The 19,324-nt window shown below is 37.9% G+C and overlaps 2 protein-coding genes across 2 annotated transcripts; both read right to left on the reverse strand.

Annotated features, from left to right (window-relative positions):
* Positions 1-12,655: 12,655 nt before the first annotated feature.
* Positions 12,656-13,031, reverse strand: LOC118036546 (auxin-responsive protein SAUR24-like). Its single transcript, XM_035042260.2, has one exon. The coding sequence runs from the start codon at positions 13,017-13,019 to the stop codon at positions 12,735-12,737; it is 285 nt and encodes a 94-aa protein (XP_034898151.1). The 5' UTR covers positions 13,020-13,031; the 3' UTR covers positions 12,656-12,734.
* A 4,365-nt stretch (positions 13,032-17,396) lies between these two features.
* On the reverse strand, positions 17,397-18,159 carry LOC118036543 (auxin-responsive protein SAUR24-like). The gene has a single exon (XM_035042257.2). The coding sequence runs from the start codon at positions 17,744-17,746 to the stop codon at positions 17,462-17,464; it is 285 nt and encodes a 94-aa protein (XP_034898148.1). The 5' UTR covers positions 17,747-18,159; the 3' UTR covers positions 17,397-17,461.
* Positions 18,160-19,324: the final 1,165 nt, after the last annotated feature.

Below are 19,324 nucleotides of genomic sequence, written 5' to 3' on the forward strand. Positions count from 1 at the left end.
TTTGCTTTCTATGAGAGAATGTGAGGACTTGATGTGGTTGTGGGGAGATGCATTTATATATATAGATGGATTTAGTACGTGGAAAATCTATGAAGTGTGGATGAGAGGAGAAGCAGCCTAAGTGGGGTTTGCTTACAGACATAAGCAGCTGAAGGATCACATGGTCCTGTCTTGCAACTCATCATCAAGAAAATTATAATGAATTAAATCAGTATACTTTGTTGGTACACATTATGCCTAAGCAGTTCTTGGAGACAATCATAAAAGAGTGGCCCACTTCAAATTCATGAATTGCAGAAAGAGGATTTTTTCTGTGGATGAAATTAGAATGCAGGACATGCTTCAGACATCTAGTTTGTTATTGTTGGTAATGATGTGAAGGGGTCCCCTGGACCAAATTTGTCTTGTTAGAAATTTCCATTGAGATGTGTGGTTAAAAATAGAAAGGTTTGCCTTGATAAATCTGCAACCTTCACCAGCATTTAGTGCTGTAGCAAAAACTCATACATGGATCACCAGAAAAACAAAAGAAAAAACAATAAAAACAAATTCTTGCTAGACAAGGCCTTGTGAAGAGCATGTGAAGCCGGTGGCAATGCCCCTTCCTCTTAGAACCTATCCCACATTTCAGAAATCTTGTTGGCGCTGCAGATGATGAAATTAATGCTGGTCATTGACAATATGATTGTTTCTAGCCATGAACCATCATAAGAAAATAAAAAAGAAAAAAGAAATGTGGTTGCCACCAAGAGAGACTTTTTCCTGTATGTTGACAGAAAGCAACAATGCTAACCCCAGGAAGATTTATTTGGCGAAATATATTGAGCCTTGTTTTGTATTCATTGTGGTACTGGCCATATCTATTTAAGCATGAACTTCTGAACAGTGTTAGAGAAAGACTAACCAAGGTTAAACAAACATAAATAAAAGAGGGCGTGAGAAGGGCAAGGCAGAGTTAAACAATCAATGGCGACATGGAATCTTATAGGTCAAACCAAATAAATAATTGATTTAATATTTTCGGCCATTTCTATCAGTTAACGCAATCATCATATTGATAACTTTCAATGATATTGGATTGATGAAATAGTTTTATTAAGTTTTGTTAAACGAAACTGAGGAATCAAAGAAGGTTTCTCATTTGTTGAAATAGTTTGATTCTATAACAGAAAGTATTTACATCAAAATGGCAATTTATGCCATACAAATTTGTTCTATCTGGTTAGTATGATTGCCTCTATTTATGATCTGCTCAAGCTGGAAAGGACATCAATGAATTTATCTTCTCTGCAAGGAATTGTCAAACCACCCATTGGATGATTAAAACCAAACTCCTCTTCAGCTTTAGTAAGCAAATCTTGAAATGAAGGCTAATTCAGATAGGACACTGGAACTACAAATCGCTTCTTCTCTCTTTCGCCAATGTAGACAGCTAAGAAACCTTTCGGTACATCTAAAGATCTCGAAGCTGGTTTACTTGCATTCCATACAGATCGGCGTAGAATTTGTTTGGCTAGAGTAGCAGCCAGATGTCCAGTCATGGTGTTACTGTTGATGTATGTTTTCAGAAAAGAACTTAAGAGAGTTTGTCACTTAAGGAAAAGATTTCAATGAGAATGTGATGACTTGGTTGAGACACCAGTACGTATCTAGGTATATATAGAAGAAATAGCATGAAGAAAAACAAAAACCTCCTGCATTTGGAGCGGCTAGAAATCATTTGTTAGGGTCTGCTTAGGACATCTCATGAAGGATCATGTGACCTTGCCTCCTAATTAATCAACAACAATAGGGTAGTTGTTGGAAAGTCAAATCTGTCATATCCTTTAACAAGTATTTGTTTCCCATTTGTATTCCTTAATTATAGTTAGTTTCCCTTAGAGTTCTACTGATATTAGAGTTCTGCTGAATTGTAGCTATGACAGCGTAATTGTAGGAAGTGATAGACTTGTAGAAAACAGTTAGCAAAGTTGTATAAATTAGCACTCTGACATCAATGAAAATCAGTCGAGCAAATTCTCTCTTTTATTCTCTCTTTTCATGGTATCAGAGCAAAGTTGAGATCCTAACTCATCTCTACACTCCAATCTCTCGTATAGACATCTTCTTGTTTTTTTTTCTTTACTGTTATGGCTAACGATGAAGTTCTACAAACACCTCTGTCAAATTCTGGCAATACTGCTGCCTCCTCTGGTTCATCTAAATCAGATTTTTCATCAAATTTCTCCAAATCTGACATCTCGAATCCTTATTTCACTCATCACTCGGATCATCCAGGATTGGTTCTAGTCTCCAAATCTTTGAATGGAGACAATTACTCTGGTTGGAAAAGGGCTATGACTTTAGCCTTGAACTCCAAGAACAAACTCGGATTTGTCAATCGTTCTATCGAAGCTCCTTCAGAAAAGGCTGATCCTGAAGGCTATGCGACTTGGTCGCGATGTAATGACATGGTTCATTCCTGGACCGTCAATACCCTAAATCCAGAAATTGCAGACAGTGTGATCTATTATTCTACCGCTCATGAAGTTTGGGAAGATCTACGTGAGCGATTTTCTCAAAGCAATGCACCTCGCATCTTCGAGATTCAGCGAGATATTGTTTATCTTCGTCAAGAACAACTATTTGTCTCTGCCTATTACACGAAGTTGAAAGGCTTATGGGATGAATTGGCTTCATATTCAGACGCAACACATGGAGCACAGGCAGATCAACAAAAATTAATGCAGTTCCTAATGGGTTTGAATGAGACTTACTCTGCTATTCGCGGTCAAATCCTTTTGATGAATCCTCTGCCTTCCATCCGCCAAGCTTATTCTTTAGTCTCTCAAGACGAAAAACAAAGACTCCTCAGTGTTACACAGACCGCAACTGAACTTGGAGGGAGCGCTGCTATGGCGGTGCGTCACAACAACTGAGGAAAACCAAAATTTGTTTCAGGACCAGATCGCCCATATCAATCCCCAGCGAACCGCTCGTCTCAGTCTCAGGATGTTCGACCAACAGGAGAACGACGTTTTGACCAAGATCGGCACCGTTTTGGATCAGGAAGGGGACGACCTCAGTGCACTCATTGTGATGAAATGGGCCATTGGGTTCAAAAATGCTTTAAATTACACGGGTACCCATCAGGACATCCCAAGACAAGAATGCATTCAGGCCCAATTTCAAATCACTGTAAAGGATTTTCTGCTGCTAATCAGGTATCGGAGGTGTCACACAACGATGAGGTAAGGCCTACGGTTTCATTATCAGAAACCCAACTCAAGCAACTTTTGTCACTTCTTGACAATCACGACGACAGTTCTGGTTCCAAAGCGAATGCGGTAACAAAGCCAGGTTTGTCCAAACTCAATTCAACAAACTGGATTATTGACAGTGGGGCAACGGATCATATTACTTCTTCATCCAAGTTGTTGTATAAAAATAAAAACTGCCCATTACCACCTGTGTTGCTGCCTAGCGGAGACAAAGCAAATATTATTGCAAAAGGATCTTTGCCTCTGAATTCGGTCTATTACCTGCATGATGTGTTATTTGTGCCTACATTCAAAGTTGATTTGATGTCAGTTAGTCGTTTGACAAGGAGTCTAAATTGCTCAGTGACTTTTTTTCCTTATTGGTGTATTTTGCAGGATCTGGCTACGAGGAGGATGATTGGTTTGGGTAAACAACATAACGGACTATACTATTTGGTGGCACTAGCGACAGAAAAATCTCTGACCAACCTTCCCTCATCTACAAACCGACCTGCATGCAACCTAACCATTTCATCCACCGACCTCTGGCATAGTCGCTTAGGCCATGTATCACCCTCTCACTTAAGTTTCATTGCTAAAAAAATTTTAAATTTTTCTGTTGAGTCAAAAAATGCTTGCCATACATGTCCTTTGGCTAAGCAGAGTCATTTACCTTTTGGTACAAGTACTATTTCCTCTACAAAGCCATTTGATATTATACATTGTGATATTTGGGGTCGTTATCAGCATTCTTCTATTTCCGGTGCTAATTATTTTCTTACCATTGTTGACGATTATACACGTTTCACATGGATTTTTTTAATGCGTCAAAAAAATGAAGCACAACCAATTTTAAAACACTTTTTTAGTTATGTTTTCACTCAATTTGAATCTCGCATTAAAACTTTTCGAAGTGACAATGGTGGGGAATTTATCTCACTTCGTTCTTTTTTTCAAGATAATGGTGTCATTTTTCAACATTCTTGTGTTTACACTCCTCAACAAAATGGGGTTGTGGAACGCAAACATCGTCACATCTTAGAAGTGGCTCGTGCTTTAAAATTTCATGCTCAACTCCCTTCACAATTTTGGGGAGAATGTGCTCTCACCGCTGTCCACATCATCAATCGGTTACCTTCACCGGTTATCTCTTTCAAAACTCCTTTTGAACTTCTTTATTCAAAACCACCCTCTTATTCTCATCTCCGAGTATTCGGTTGTCTTGCTTATGCCACCAATGTTCACACTTCTCACAAATTTGATCGTCGTGCTCTGCCTTCCATCTTCATTGGCTATCCCCTGGGTCAAAAAGCATACAAATTATTCGATTTATCAACCAAAATGTTTTTACTAGCCGGGATGTGAAATTTCATGAAAATATTTTTCCATATGCCTCTGTCAAGCCTAATTCTGTTGCACCTTTGTTGGACCACAATTCTGGCCTTATTCCATTACTGACCCATGATCCTTTTGACTCAGTTTTTGACCATATCCCCACCAAATCTCCACCGCCTCCCATTACCCAAACAGAACCCACTTCACCTCTCGTACCACAAACAACCTCCATCGAATCGGCGCCGTCTGACCCATCATCACCGGCGCTGGCCGACCCAAGTCTTATTCTGAGGCAGCCGCTCACCTTGAGTGGCAAGAAGCAATGCAATCAGAATTACAGGCTCTCAAAGCTAATGGCACTTGGTCTCTGACTCCTCTTCCGGCTGGTAAGACTCCCATTGGTTGTCGTTGGGTTTTCAAGATCAAACATAAGTCTGATGGATCAATCGAGCGGTATAAAGCTCGTCTTGTGGCAAAAGGTTTCACTCAATTGGAGGGGATTGATTATCAGGATACTTTCTCTCCAACAGCCAAGATCATCTCTGTTCGTTGTTTATTGGCTCTAGCTGCTGCCCGTGGCTGGTCTCTTCATCAACTCGATGTTAATAATTCCTTTCTCCATGGTGACCTCCACGAAGAAATTTACATGTCTCCACCGCCGGGGCTTCGGAGACAGGGGGAGGAACACTTGTTTTGTCGTCTCCACAAGTCATTATATAGGTTGAAACAGGCATCTCGTCAATGGTTTACCAAAGTCTCTGAGGCTATCCGTTCAGCAGGGTATGAACAATAGAAAGCTGATTACTCTTTGTTCATCAGAAAGCAAGGCAAGTCTTTTACTGCTCTTTTGATATATGTTGACGACATTTTAATTATTGGCAATGATCCCATGAGTATAACTGATATCAAGAAGTTCTTGCATAATAAATTTCATCTTAAAGACCTTGGTAAATTGAAGTATTTCCTTGGTATTGAGATTTCTACATCTAGGACTGGTATTTTTATTTCTCAACGGAAGTATGCATTGGAAATCATTAAGGATGCAGATTTATTAGGGGCAGCTCCCATCAATACCCCCATGGAACGTGGTTTGAAATTGTCTGACAAGAGTGAACTACTCAAAAATCCAGAACGATATAGGCAATTAGTTGGGACATTAATATATCTCACAGTTTCAAGGCCAGATATTACATATTCTGTTCACATATTAAGCAGGTTTATGCATCAACCTCGAAAGGATCATTTGGAAGTAGCTTTACGGGTTGTGCGGTATCTAAAATCTGCGCCTGGCCAAGGCCTCTTCTTCTCCTCAACCAGTGATCTTCGGCTGTGAGCTTACTTTGATTTTGATTGGGCAGGATGCCCTCTTACAAGAAGATCAACTACAGGATACTGTGTATTTCTAGGCCCCTCGTTAATCTCATGGAGGTCGAAGCGCCAGAAAACAGTCTCCCTTTCTTCAGCCGAAGCAGAGTATCGTGCAATGACAGGAGCTTATTGTGAATTGACATGGCTTCGTTATTTACTTCGAGATTTGGACGTTTTGCATCAAGAGTCTACATTGTTATATTGTGACAATATGGCTGCAATACACGTAGCAGCGAATCCTATTTTTCATGAACGTACAAGGCACATAGAGATGGATTGTCATTTTATAAGAGATAAGATTCAAGACGGTTCTGTGGAAACAAGATTTGTGAGTTCTGAAAATCAGCTAGCTGACATTTTGACCAAGGCTTTGGGAAAGGAATTTTTTATACCTATGGTTCGCAAGTTGGGATTGCAAGACATCCACTCTCCAACTTGAGGGGGAGTGTTGGAAAGTCAAATCTGTCATATCCTTTAACAAGTATTTGTTTCCCGTTTGTATTCCTTAATTATAGTTAGTTTCCCTTAGAGTTCTACTGATATTAGAGTTCTGCTGAATTGTAGCTATGACAGCGTAATTGTAGGAAGTGATAGACTTGTAGAAAACAGTTAGCAAAGTTGTATAAATTAGCACTCTGACATCAATGAAAATCAGTCGAGCAAATTCTCTCTTTTATTCACTCTTTTCAGTAGTGAGGATTCATCTCTCACGTACAATAGGCTTATCTACGACCACATAGATAGGCCTGATTGAGGTCCAGGCTAAAGATTGTAAATTGGATGGTGGGACATTAAATGTTGACACAACGCAAAATTGAATTTTGGATAGGGACATATTCTTGAGAGACATGTTCAGGACATTCAATGAATGAATGGTATGTGTTGAAATAAAGATTATAGACGAGCCGTAGTCAAGCAAGATACAACCTACACGGAGAAGGAAAACTCCTTAAATGAATATGATGAGTTTCTAGTGGTTGTATATAACGTGGGAGTCGACAGTGAAAATACAATGGTTGTGACTTGTCAGGTACTAACTAGTAGTCCACAGCTTGTCTGATAATCGAAGGGTTAATTGATTTATCAAACTTCAACTAATTGTATCCAGCATATACCTAATCCGAGATCACTTGGTTTTGCATCTCCTTCAGCATTAACTACCCTTTCAGGTCCCAGTTCAATTTTTGTAGAGGTCGTCTTGCTTCCCAACAACATGTCGGAACAATATTGACGGTATGAATCACTATCGGTCCCTCTATTTCTTGACCAGTTGGAAGACCAGACCATGTGATGCTCTTAGGCTATATCATGAGCAGACCCCAGCAAATAATAATTGTGCACTCACCATATTATTTTCAGGATTTTGTACAAATGTTTTCCTCTATATATACCAGCACATTTTATCACAACAGCTCAAGCATTCGCATTGTATGTTGATATCAATTCCCTAGCTCTTACATAGTTACGTTTCTTCAGAAAAAATACCTCAGCAAGAAGACCATGGGTGTTTGCTGTATATAATGAAGAGAAAACCAAACTTTCTTATTGTAATTATAACAGAACACACTACTTTATTGAATTTCAATACCATTATTTATACAATAAGAAAAAACAAAATTGCAAGATATTCTCCTAGGATATCTGATTTTCTGTTACATGGAATAAAAATAGCCATTAGAATAGCAACAATAAACAAACTCTAATATTGTAAACAAACTCAAATTCTATTGAGATTTTATTTTACTTCTAGAGTCATTCTTGGTCAACAATTCTCCTCCTTGACTCTGAAGCTGCAAACTCTCAACTTCTGTCTCAAATACTCAAACTTGAGCTTAGAAAGTGCTTTTGTTAAGATGTCTGCATGTTGTTCCTCTATTTTGCAGTAAAGCAACTTTACTTCTCGATCCTTCTTGTTGAACTTCTTTTAGAAAGAAAAATTTAATGTTGAAATGTTTTGTTCTGCCATGAAATATTGGATTATTTGAGATCGATTTTGCAGCTTGGTTGTCCACAAACAGTTGTGTGCTTCATTTTGCTTTGGATTCAAATCTGCCAATAGTTTCCTGATCCAAACTGCTTGGTTTGCAGAGGCAGTGACAACAACATATTCAACTTCTGCTGTAGATTGAGCAACAATTTCTTGTTTCTTTGAGCTCCATGAAAAAGCACCTGAACCAAAGCTAAAGCAATAACCAGAGGTGCTTCTCATGTCATCAATGTTTCCTACCCAGTCACTGTTAGAGTACCAATGAAGATTGAATTTTCCAACTTGAATGAATTTGATCCCATAATCAGTTGTGCCTTTTATGTATTTGAGGATTCTCTTTGCTGCTTTAAAATGAATTTCACTTGCACAATTCATATATCTAGATAATAGATTTACAGCATGTATGATGTCTGGTCTGGTTGCTGTCAAATACATTAGACAACCTATTAGGCTTTTGTATAGCTTTTCATCCACTTTTCCAGCTCCATCTTCCTTGCAGAACCTCTCCTTTTGATTCATTTGTGTTGTAGTTGGCTTGCATTGCTCCATGTTGAACTTCTTGAGAATTTCCTTTGCATATTTTTGCTGACACAGAAATATTTCATTTTGTTTTTGAAATATTTGCATGCCAAGAAAGAATGTCATCCCTCCAAGGTCTGTCATTTCAAAAACAGACTTCATCTCTTCTTTGAACTTGTCAATTTGCTCTCTACAGCTTCCTGTTATCAGCAAATCATCAACATAAAGAGATACAACAAGTATCTATCCTTCAACTCCTTTTATGTAAAGAGTAGATTCACTTGAACTTCTTATAAAGCCTAAGTTCTGCAAGTAAGCATCAATCTTGTTGTACCAGCTTCTTGGAGCTAGCTTTAAGTCATATAAGGCTTTTTTTAGTTGATATACCTGATTCTTTTGTCCTGCAACATAAAAACCTTCAGGTTGTTCAACAAAGATTTATTCCTCCAAGTAACCATTCAAAAAAGTTGACTTTACATCCATTTGATGTAAAGTCCAGCCTTTTTGTGCAGCAAATACCAACAACATCCTTGTTGTATCCATCCTTGCAACTAGAGCAAATGTTTCAAGAAAATCCACCCCAAACATCTGAGCATATCCCTTGACAACCAGACTTGCCTTGTATTTACTCACAGAACCATCAGAATTCAATTTGGTCCTAAAAATCCATTTGACTCCTATGGCTTTTTTGTGTTGATGTATGTCCACCAATTCCCATGTTTGATTCTTTTCAATCATCTTTAGCTCCTCCTTCATTGCATCTAACAATTTTTAATTAGTTGTAGCTTTATAATTTGTAGGTTCTATTGCAGCAACATTGCATATTTGATAGATGTCAACAAGAGTTCTGGTTCCTCTCACAGGTACATCATCTATTTCATTCTTCTGATTTTGATCTTCAATATGCTTTTCATCTTTCCAATCCCAGCTGTTAGATTCGAAAAACTGAACATCCCTGCTGATGATTACTTTGTTTCTTTGAGGTATATAGATTATGTAGGCTTTTGCAACAGCACTATAGCCTACAAAAATTTCAGCTTCAGCCTTCTTATCCACTTTGTCTCTCTTATTTTAAGGAATATAAGAGTAACATAAACAACCAAATATCTTCAGATTAATTAGCTGTGGTTTATAGCCAAACCAGGCTTCAAACGGAGTCCTTGTTTGCAGGGCTTTTGTTGGCAATCTATTCAACAAGAATATTGATGTATTAGCTGCCTCAGCCTAGAATTTCTTAGGCAGTCCTTTATCATGAAGCAAGCATCTCGTCATCTCCATCATTGTCTTGTTTTTTCTTTCCACAACACCGTTTTGTTGTGAAGAATATGATGTTGTTAGTTGGTGTTCAATGCCTGCATCTTCACAAAATCTATTCAAATTTTCATAAGTGTATTTAGTTCCATTATCGAATCTAATTACCTGAATTTTGCAGTTACCTAGCAAATCTTGAAATGAAGGCTCATTCAGATAGGATATTGGAACTACAAATCGTTTCTTATCCATTTCGCCAACGTATATAGCAAAGAAACCTTTTGGTACATCTGAAGATCTTGAAGCTGATTTATTTGTAATCCACACAGATCGGCGTAGAATTTGTTTGGCAAGAACAACAGGAAAATGTTTGGCCATGGTGTTTATGTTGAGTGTTGTTGTATCTTTGTGGAAGATGATTAATAGAAAAAAAATATATTCTGTTACTTAAGGAAAGGGTACAAGTGAGAATGAGCTGACTTATGTTGGTTGTGCCTTGTGATTCCAATAACTTAATATATATAGAAGAATAGCAGGTAGGAAAGAAATCCTGTAACATTTGAAGTGAGTGGGCAAAATCCATTCGCTGAGGTCTGCTTAGGACATCTCAGTAGAGAATCAAGTGGCCTTGCCTTCTAACTAATCAGCAAATATAAGGTAGTGAGGATTCATATCCCTCCTACCATGTCTACGTGTCTAAGCACTAGCATGCCCTATGACCACATAAAAGATAGTAAGTTAAAAGGTTGGAAAATTCAATCTTGAGACACATGGAAAACTGATTTTTGGATTAGGTACATGCTAGGACATCCAATGTTTGATATATTCAAATAAAGCTTAGCTAGTCACTTGTTTTGTAAGAACCATGTTTCGGCCTATCTAAACCCAAGTATAGCCTAAATCCAAGAACCCAACCTAACTTATGTATTTAAAGATAATTTTTTCGATAATTGATTTTCCCTTCTCTTCTTACTTCTCCTAGCGTAACTTTTCTCCCCTCATATACCAAAGAATTCAGCTTTATCTAAACTTAAGCTCTTGGATTTTAAGAAGGGTTTGAAGAAACAAGTATCATGACTCCATCTTCTATTGTTTTTTATTATTGATTAAACATCATATCTTTAGTAGCATTTGAATAGGTGAATAATCAGTATATGGATGTTAACATATGTGGGTTAAAGACAATCTGAATTGATTTATAAGAAGCATGTTCTAGGATGATTTTGATAGTTTGTGGATTAAATAAGTATTTTGGGATTTTATGATGTTGAATATGTTGATTTGAAAGCTGGATGGTTTGAGATGTTTAATTGATGTTTTAGGGTGTTAGTTTGTCTTAAAACAAACTGATATTAAAACTGAAATTATGGGTTTTTGACGAAAATGTTGAATTTTGGAAAACTAATATATCAGGATTCTGAAATCCTAATCAGCCAATCAACTGATTTGTCTGAACCAATCAATTGGTTGGCTTAATGGTATTGGTTGAGTGGTTGGTCAATTCTGGTTACTGGTTGACCAAACAGGAGGGATTGATAACTTTTTGTTGGTTTGGTCAATTTGAGAAATGTTTGGGACTAATATGATGGATATGTTTTTGTTTTATAATTATATTTTGGTCTCACTCTTAGAATTATAATCTTTTATGTTTTATATTTTGAGTTTTTTTTTTTTTTAATATTTTATGTATTCGTTATAGGCTTTGCTGACATTTCTTCTAGCGACCCTTAATAGTCTCCAATTCTACGCATGTTTGTCTTTTGCTTTTAATTTTTTGGGTGAGTTAAATAATTTTTAATATGCATGCAATGTAAATAATTTATACATGTTGATTATATTATAGAATATATAGTATAACATGTATATATATGTATATAAATTAATGTAGGATTATTCTAATATTGTGATTCCTACAATTACTACCATGTTCTATCACACACGCACACACACACATAAATATAGGAGACATTGGCTAAGGCACAACTTAAGCCATTTTATTATTCTTAATTTTGTATTAGAGCCCTAAATAAACTAAAACACCTCCTCTCCTCTCTCTGCAATGGACTCCTCATCACAGCCGCCTACTACCTCTACTGCTGCAGCACCAGTGGTGCCGATTCTCTCCCTTGCCTTAGCACCACTGTCTTCCTCTGCCTCTGTTCTGCCGTGGTTGCAGCCTATAGCTGGTAGTCACGCCTTCTTCAACCCCAATAATACTCCCTATTGCAACCCTCTTCTGATGTAGTTTCTGCCGCCCCTGTCGTTGTTATTGTCTTCCTCTCCCACACTCACCAAGTCATCTCTCTCAAGTAAGTAAACACCAATTATTTCTATTGGCGAATGTAGATGAAGCCATATCTCCTAGGCCAAGGAGTTTTTGGCTTTGTTGATGACTCCAACTCCAACCCCTCTCCACATGTTCTTGCTGCTAATGGCACCTCTCTTCAGGTAAATCAGTTCTTTCTTCGTTGCAAATAATAGGATCAACTCATTCTGAGTGCTCTGCTTTCCTCGCTATCCAAGAACGCTTTTTTGTAAGAAGTCAAATATTGCATTTAATCAAAAGAAATCATCTATGAATCATCTAGTCAGTGGGTTGCCTTCATGAGTGAACCTAGTGGTGTCAGTGAAAACCATCACCGTCATTACGGAAGTTTCATCATAATGGGGGAGGCTGCAGCGTCGGCGCAGAGGCGGATGCGGTAGTGGACGTGGAAGTGGCAATAGTTAAATTTTTCCCACATATGGTAATGACCCTTGATACAAGTGCTTGGCAGTGTTTTCTTTGAACTTTTTTTCTTTTTATCTTTGGTGATAACTTTCGAGCAGTAAATTTAATTTCTTGATTTATAGTAAGCTTAGTCATGAAATCGTGGAAACTAAATGAATAAACAAATCGAAGAAGATGAAAAGATTTGTGGAACTTCAAAAGATTTCATAATACATAATCTCTTGTGACACTGCTTACAATCTGTACATGATGCGTAAAGTATGCTACAAAATTGTTTTCTCTAATATATGTTAATCTGTCCCTTTTATGACCCATTTAAGCGAGAAGTGAGATCGATGAAGATGTCTTCCCGACAAGGAATTGTGAGACCACCCATTTGATGATCAAATCCAAATTCCTCTTCAGCTTTACTTAGCAGCTCTTGAAATGAAGGCTGGTTCAAGTGTGACACTGGAATCACAAATCTTTTCTTCTCTTCTTCTCCAACATATACTGCAACATAGCCTTTTCGAACATCCCTAGCTGGAGATGATCCTCGAAGAAGATTTTGCTTAGCTTGAAGAATACGAGGCAAACGAATAGCCATCATTTTGTTTGGATGTAAATAAGAACAACAAGAAGATTGTTAGGATTTTAGTAAGGAACAGAAAACTCTGATTATTGATGAGAATGTGAAGGCTTGAGTTGGATTTTTTTTTTTTTTTTTTGATAGTAAACGAGATAATTATATATTAAATAAGCAGCCCCATCAAGTAAGTGGGGCTGAACGAAAGATAGAATACAATGGGAATATGAAGAAAGAAAAGACCAAAGTGATGAGGGACTTAATTAGTTAGTCCAGTTCATAATACATTCAGGATTTCTAAAAAGATCTGAGCCTGTATAGCTGAAATTTGTAACTGAGGACTTCAACCAGAAAGCCAAACGGTGAAAAGTGAGATCAAAAATCATATCCCAATCAGGAGCCTTGGATTCGAAGATTAGGCGGTTGCGCGCTATCCAAATTGACCAATACAGACCTTTACAGAGGAGTGTAATAGCACGACGCTGAAATTTTCCATTAATCAATCCGGACCATTCCTGCAGATTTTGATTTGGGTCTTTGTGTAGACAACCTGAGCACCCGAACCATTTCAAGAAACGACCCCAAAGAGACCATGTTATAGGACACCAATGGAAAAGATGATTAATTGTCTCGGTTTCCTTGCAGCAGAATGGGCAGTGAGATTCCTCATAATTTATGATTCTCCTCTCAGCTAAAAAACTTCTTGTACTCAAACCTCCATGAAGAAGAAGCCAAATGAACACATCCACTTTTGGGGGGGCATAACCATTCCATAGCAGAGTAAGGGAGTGATTATTTTCAGTGACCGATAGACTATCAAAGAAGAGGCGACCTGATTGAGCTGAGTACATGCCAGAGCTGTGGAATTTCCATAACTTGCAGTCTGCACCATCTGAGAAAAGGAGACCACGCTGCACCTCTGCGATCAAGCTCTCCCTTTGGCAGTTCTCACGAGGCCGAAGGGTTCTTCTCCAGGAAAGGTTTAAAAGATGCATCTGTCAAATTGTATATATCTGCAAGGTTGGTGTTTTGCTGCAAGGAGAGGTTATAAAGTCTGGGGAATAAGAGTTGGAGATTGGTTGCAGAGCCGAGCCAAGAGTCAGTCCAAAACCGGATGTTCCTCCCGTCACCCACCTTGAACCCGACATTTGCATGTAAAAGATTGGCTATGTTTTGTGTTGAGAAGATTGCCGAAACAATGCCATGCCAAGTTGGAGATAAAGAACCTGCAAACTCAGGGATACCATTTATAAAGTGAGGTCGGTATTTTAGAAGAATGTGTTCTTGCCAGCCTCCTGCCACTCCAAAAGAAGAGGAAAGACAAGGTAATTATGTTCTGTATATATAGAGGAAAGATCACGAAAACAAAAGAAGAGCACCATTGTGGATAATGGATCTACTGGTGTATGGTCATTTGGATGGGGTCTAATGAGAGACATGAAGTAGTGAAGGATCACATGGTATTGTCTCAAAAGCAAGACTGATAACATAATGTCCCCAGCAATTTTTGAGAAAAACAATCTACTCAGGACCCACTTGAAATTCAAGGAGTTAGCTATTATGAAGTCCATCTTAAGTTGTGACCATTTGAATACTGCAGACAACCTTGAGACATCTACCCTCTTGAATTAGAGTTGTACGATATAGAAGGATCGTTTCTGTGGACGACCTCTTAGAGTGCAGGGCATGCTTCAGACGTCTATGTTCTTGTTTTCTTTTTTTTGTTGTAATGATGGGTAGAGGTCTTATGGACCACATTTGTCTTGTAAATTAGAAAGCTTTTCTAAATCAGCAGTATGAACATGGATTATCAGCATTTATTGCTCTAGTAATATATTCGAACATGTAGCACCAGGAAAAGTAAAAGGGACAAAAACTTGCTAGACAAAACCATGTGAAGTGCATATGAAGTGCGTGGCACTGCTTCACCCTTTTTAGAACCTATCCTGCATTTCAGAATATCTTGATGCAACTGCAAATGACGAAGTTAATGTCGGTAACTGTACTTTCCAGCCATTGAATTTGAAACGTGGGTGCCACCAGCAACAGAAAAGGAGCATCAATGCTATCCTCAGGAAAGTTTCAACCTGTGAGGCCAAATATGTTGCGAGGCCTTTTATCTATTCACTTTTATATTGCGAGGCCTTTTCAGCTAATGTTTTATTATCTTTTTTGTTACACCTTTTTGTTATGGTGTCTTGCACGTCTACTGGAAGTGTCTCTTAATCCCATGTTGCTCACACAACTCAATGAACTTTGAAGGTGTACTACCATTGTCTAACTTGAGTTATTTGATCTTCCTTCCTGTCTGGTGTTTTACCTTTGCTTTTCAAACTTGGCAAACATAACTGACTTATATCGCATGAAGTACACCCAAAACTTTCGTGAATAGTCATCAACAAAAATCACGAAATACATATATCCTTCATGTGATGCTACACTTACTAGACCCCGAATATATGTATGAACATAGTCAAGAATCCCTTATTCTGTTTTTCCAAGAACACAATACCTTTATAAATAAAGTTTGCATATTTTGACACCTTTTATATACCAGGATTTTGTACAAATGTTTTCCTCTATATATACCAGCACATTTTATCACAACAACTCAAGCATTCGCATTGTGTATTGATCAAATTATTTTGTTCAATAGAAGCAATATGATAAATTTATTTTGAGTGTTTTACTCTCCTCTCTCTTCGTGGATGTGCTGCATCTCATGGTAGATTGTTCTACCTCACATTGTGTTTGGCGCAGTCTTGAGAAAGTGCTTGCCTCTCCATCTAATTCTCACATCATGCATGCAACTTCATGGCTCCTTTCAAGACCTTCAGCAAGGTGACTCATCGATTCGTATATACATGCAGCAAGCCAAATCATTATTTGATGAATTGTCTGCTACTAGTCACCCTATGTCTCTTGAAAACTTCAATCTTTATGTGTTTCATGGCCTTCATGGCGAGTTCAAAAACTTGGTAACTAGTCTCCTAAACAAGGCAGAACCGCTATCATATGCTTATCTTCACAGCCACCTTCTTACCCATGAATTTCTGCACAAGAAATCCTTCCATACCATAGATGTCGCAACCTCTTTGTTGTCTTCTTCTCTACCATAGTAGCCACCACTATTGTCAACACCTTCTTCTCACCTTGCTCTATCTCATCACAACCCCCATTTCAGACGCAACAAGGGTCACTCTTGAGGCAATTGGCTTCAAAACAACAACTGCTACACTCACCAGAACATGGGCCAATCTGTTGCAGATAAGGTGGCCAAACATTTGGCAGCAGACCGGCGCAACTCAGGGGCTAGGCAGTAGTCTGGACAGCAGCATGTCTACTGCCAATTATGCTATAGCTTCGATCACAGAGCTCCCCGTTGTCCCTAGTTTCGCAATAGCACCCAACAATCCTCTACTCATCTTGTTGTTGGGAATGTTTATGCTACATCTTGGCTCCCCGACATTGGCGCAAATCAACACGTCACACTTGATCTTGGATCTCTGACCAATTTTGCATGCTATCTTGGTAAATATTATTTGAATGTTGGTGATGGTAATGGCCTTGACATATCCCATATTGGGCATACTACATTGCATTCTCCAAAACGCAATTTTACATTATCTAATGTTCTCCAATGGCCTCACATTACTCAAACCGTTGTTATCTGTTCAAATATTCTGCCATGAGAATCATGTTTATTTTGAATTTCACACTTCTATGTTTTATGTTAAGTATCTCATCACCAAGGAAGTTCTCCTTTTCGGTCAGAGTAATGATGGTCTCTATGTCCTCTCTGAGTCTTCTGCAATATCAGTTCCTCAAGCTTTTTGGTCTTTTTGCATCTCCGTGATTGCCGACCTATGGCATCGTCGTTTGGGTCATCCAAAACCTAGTATTTTAAATTTGTTAATTTCCAGAAATAAAATCACATGTACTTCTAGACGTTCTCTTACTTAGTGTCAAGTTTTTCCTTTAGGCAAGTCGTCTCAATTCTCTTTGCGACCTATGGGTCACAAAAGTTCTACCCCACTTGATTTAACTTTTAATGATGTTTGGGGTCCTGCTCCTATTTTTTCTTCTAATGGCTTCCATTATTTTGTTATTTTTGTCAATGTACATAACAAACATATATGGTATTATCTGCTTGTTGCAAAATCTGATGTATTTTTCACTTTTCAACATTTTCAAACACTTGTTGGCGGTGTTTTCTTCGAACTTGTTTTCTTTTTATCTTTGGTGATAACTTTAAAGCATTAAATTTAATTTCTTGATTTATAGTAAGCTTAGTCGTGAAATCGTGGAAACTAAATGAATAAACAAATCGAAGAAGATGAAAATATTTGTGAAAGTTCAAAAGATTTCATAATACATAATCTCTTGAAACACTGCTTACAATCTATACATGATGCGTAAAGTATGCTACAAAATTGTTTTCTCTAATATATGTTAATCTGTCCCTTTTATGACCCATTTAAGCGAGAAGTGAGATCGATGAAGATGTCTTCTCGACAAGGAATTGTGAGACCACCCATTTGATGATCAAATCCAAATTCCTCTTCAGCTTTACTTAGCAGCTCTTGAAATGAAGGCTGGTTCAAGTGTGACACTGGAATCACAAATCTTTTCTTCTCTTCTTCTCCAACATATACTGCAACATAGCCCTTTCGAACATCCCTAGCTGGAGATGATCCTCGAAGAAGATTTTGCTTAGCTTGAAGAATACGAGGCAAGCGAATAGCCATCATTTTGTTTGGATGTAAATGTAAGAACAACAAGAAGATTGTTAGGATTTTAGAAAGGAACAGAAAACTCTGATTCTTGATGAGAATGTGAAGGCTTGAGTTGGATTGACAAGGTAATTGAGTGCTGTATATATGGAGGAAAGATCACAAAAACAAAAGAAGAGCACCATTGTGGATAATGGATCTACTGGTGTATGGTCATTTGGATGGGGTCTAATGAGAGACATGAAGTAGTGAAGGATCACATGGTATTGTCTCAAAAGCAAGACTGATAACATAATGTCCCCAGCATTTTTTGAGAAAAACAATCTACTCAGGACCCACTTGAAATTCAAGGAGTTAGCTATTATGAAGTCCATCTTAAGTTGTGACCATTTGAATACTGCCTGCAGACAACCTTGAGACATCTACCCTCTTGAATTAGAGTTGAACGATATAGAAGGATCATTTCTGTGGACGACCTTTTAGAGTTCAGGGCATACTTCAGACGTCTAAGTTTTTTTTTTTTGTTGTTGTAATGATGGGTAGAGGTCTTATGGACCACATTTGTCTTGTAAATTAGAAAGCTTTTCTAAATCAGCAGTATGAACATGGATTATCAGCATTTATTGCTCTTGCAATATATTCGAACATGTAGCACCAGGAAAAGTAAAAGGGACAAAAACTTGCTAGACAAAACCATGTGAAGTGCATATGAAGTACGTGGCACAGCTTCACCCTTTTTAGAACCTATCCTGCATTTCAGAATATCTTGATGCAACTGCAAATGACGAAGTTAATGTCGGTAACTGTTTCCAGCCATTGAATTTGAAATGTGGGTGCCACCAGGAACAGAAAAAGAGCATCAATGCTATCCTCAGGAAGGTTTCGACCTGTGAGGCCAAATATGTTGCGAGGCCTTTTATATATACACTTTTATGTTGCGAGGCCTTTTCAGCTTATGTTTTATTCATCTTTTTTGTTACACCATTTTGTTATGGTGTCTTGTACGTGTACTGTAAAGTGTCTTTTAATCCCATGTTGCTCACACAACTCAATGAACTTTGAAGGTGTACTACCATTGTCTAACTTGAGTTATTTGATCTTCCTTCCTGTCTGGTTTTTTACTTTTGCTTTTCAAACTTGGCAAACATTACTGACTTATATTGCATGAAGTACACCCAAAACTTTCATATTAACAAAAATCACGAAAAACATATATCCTCCATGTAATGCTACCCTTACTAGACCCCGAACATATGTATGAACATAGTCAAGAATCCCTTATTCTGTTTTTGCAATAACACAATACTTGTATAAATAAAGTTTGCATATTTTGACACCTTTTAATAGAATCTTGTTATGAAGCTCTATTATCCCATGCTCACCCATATGGCCTAATCACATGTGTCACAAGACTGTGTTATCTGACTTAAACTCTATGACTGCAACTCCACCTATAAATGTGGTACCTAGCCGTCTATAATTATTTCCCGGCATTCTTTGTCCCTTCATCACAATCATAACACCTTTACTCACCTTTAGTACTTCACCTTTAAACTTGAAGCTGAATCCTTTATGATCTAAAGTGCCATTCGTTCT

This window comes from Populus alba, chromosome 4 (genome assembly GCF_005239225.2).
Source record: "Populus alba chromosome 4, ASM523922v2, whole genome shotgun sequence".
Lineage (NCBI taxonomy): Eukaryota > Viridiplantae > Streptophyta > Magnoliopsida > Malpighiales > Salicaceae > Populus > Populus alba.

Excerpts from the sequence above, each read along its gene's own strand:
- LOC118036546 (XM_035042260.2), bottom strand. The coding sequence starts at position 13,019 with ATGATGGCTATTCGTTTGCCTCGTATTCTTCAAGCTAAGCAAAATCTT.
- LOC118036543 (XM_035042257.2), bottom strand. The coding sequence starts at position 17,746 with ATGATGGCTATTCGCTTGCCTCGTATTCTTCAAGCTAAGCAAAATCTT.